The sequence below is a fragment of the Eurytemora carolleeae genome, unplaced genomic scaffold (genome assembly GCF_000591075.1).
Source record: "Eurytemora carolleeae unplaced genomic scaffold, Eaff_2.0 scaffold48, whole genome shotgun sequence".
Classification (NCBI taxonomy): domain Eukaryota; kingdom Metazoa; phylum Arthropoda; class Copepoda; order Calanoida; family Temoridae; genus Eurytemora; species Eurytemora carolleeae.
This window is the reverse complement of record NW_019396177.1, coordinates 61,002-62,160: the sequence shown is the minus strand read 5'-3', so window position 1 is coordinate 62,160 and position 1,159 is coordinate 61,002. Positions and strand designations below refer to the sequence as shown.

Here is a 1,159-nt window from a genome sequence, read left to right as displayed (position 1 = left end):
ACTAGCCCCCCCCACCTATCAATTTTAATGACCAAATTAGTACTTATTTGGCAATATTTAGGGTTAGGTTAGGACACTATCTTAGCCTAGAACTGCGGCCTGGACAGGCTGGGGGGCTGAGCGCTGCGGCCACGGGTTCACTTTAAGCAAGATCCATGTACAAAATTGATAGGGGGGGGGAGCGGGGGTCCACAAATCGTTCTCTAGGAATAAACCTTCAGAGAAACGTTCTATATAAATCTTCAAATAATTTATGTTTGTTAAACGAGTTAACATTTTTGATTTAACCACGTGGAAATGGCAGACATATTAGATACGATTGATTTAAAATAAACTCAACAATAAATTAAACCCATTCCTTAGCAAGCATAGCGTAGTATTCAATCTCGGATTTACGTAGGGGTGGAGTATTGCTGGCAATAATTACCAACTTACTCTTCCCGTTACGTAAAGTTTTCAAGGTTTGTTTGTAACCAAGAACGTACTTTCCGGATTTCATAACCAACGCTAGACGCGCATTGATAGATTCATTAGACTTCTTGGATTTCTTAGGAGCCATGTTGTGACCAATACCTTCTCTTTCCAAATCAAAATCAGGAATCCAGCTAGTCACAACTTCTGAAAACATTCAAATTTACACCAAACTGACGGCAAAAAATTTAATAAGATTGAATAAAGTATTAAAATCTGAGCTTTAAAGAGTTAAAAAATGGTAAATTGGAAAGAACTAGGCAAACTCTGATAAATGAGTAAGCATACTGTTTCACTGTAAAGAGATGATACTGTAATGATATAGGAAAAGCTGGAATAAGGTGTCGGGGCCGGGACCGGAAAAGGAACCCTAAATCTCGAGCCAACTTGCCTTGCGCATCTAGAAAATACTGCCGCGTTCTATTATCAACATTTCCTCTCGAGTTTCTCTATCTATCTATCTATGCACTTGACTATCTATCTATCAACAAATCTTCGGAAAACAAAACTGGCTCGAGCTATGCTTCCAAACTATTGAACGTGTCAAACACGTGTTTATTAAATGTAGTTTTTTTATTTGAAATCACGGCAGCCTTGTAATGAAATCACCAATTATCAGAACGTTATACAAAATAATTTTCATTTAAGATTTATTAAGGCGATAGTGTCGATATTACGCCCCCCCCCC

At 38.1% G+C, this 1,159-nt stretch overlaps 1 protein-coding gene across 1 annotated transcript in view; it reads right to left on the bottom strand.

Annotated features, from left to right (window-relative positions):
• Positions 1–620, bottom strand: part of LOC111697264 (60S ribosomal protein L30-like) — a 1,038-nt gene extending 418 nt beyond the window's left edge. Inside the window, exon 1 of the mRNA XM_023467193.1 lies at positions 359–620. Coding sequence (XP_023322961.1) covers positions 359–559 — 201 coding nt within the window. The 5' untranslated portion in view covers positions 560–620. The remainder of the gene's footprint in view (positions 1–358) is intronic.
• Between the last annotated feature and the right edge of the window lie 539 nt (positions 621–1,159).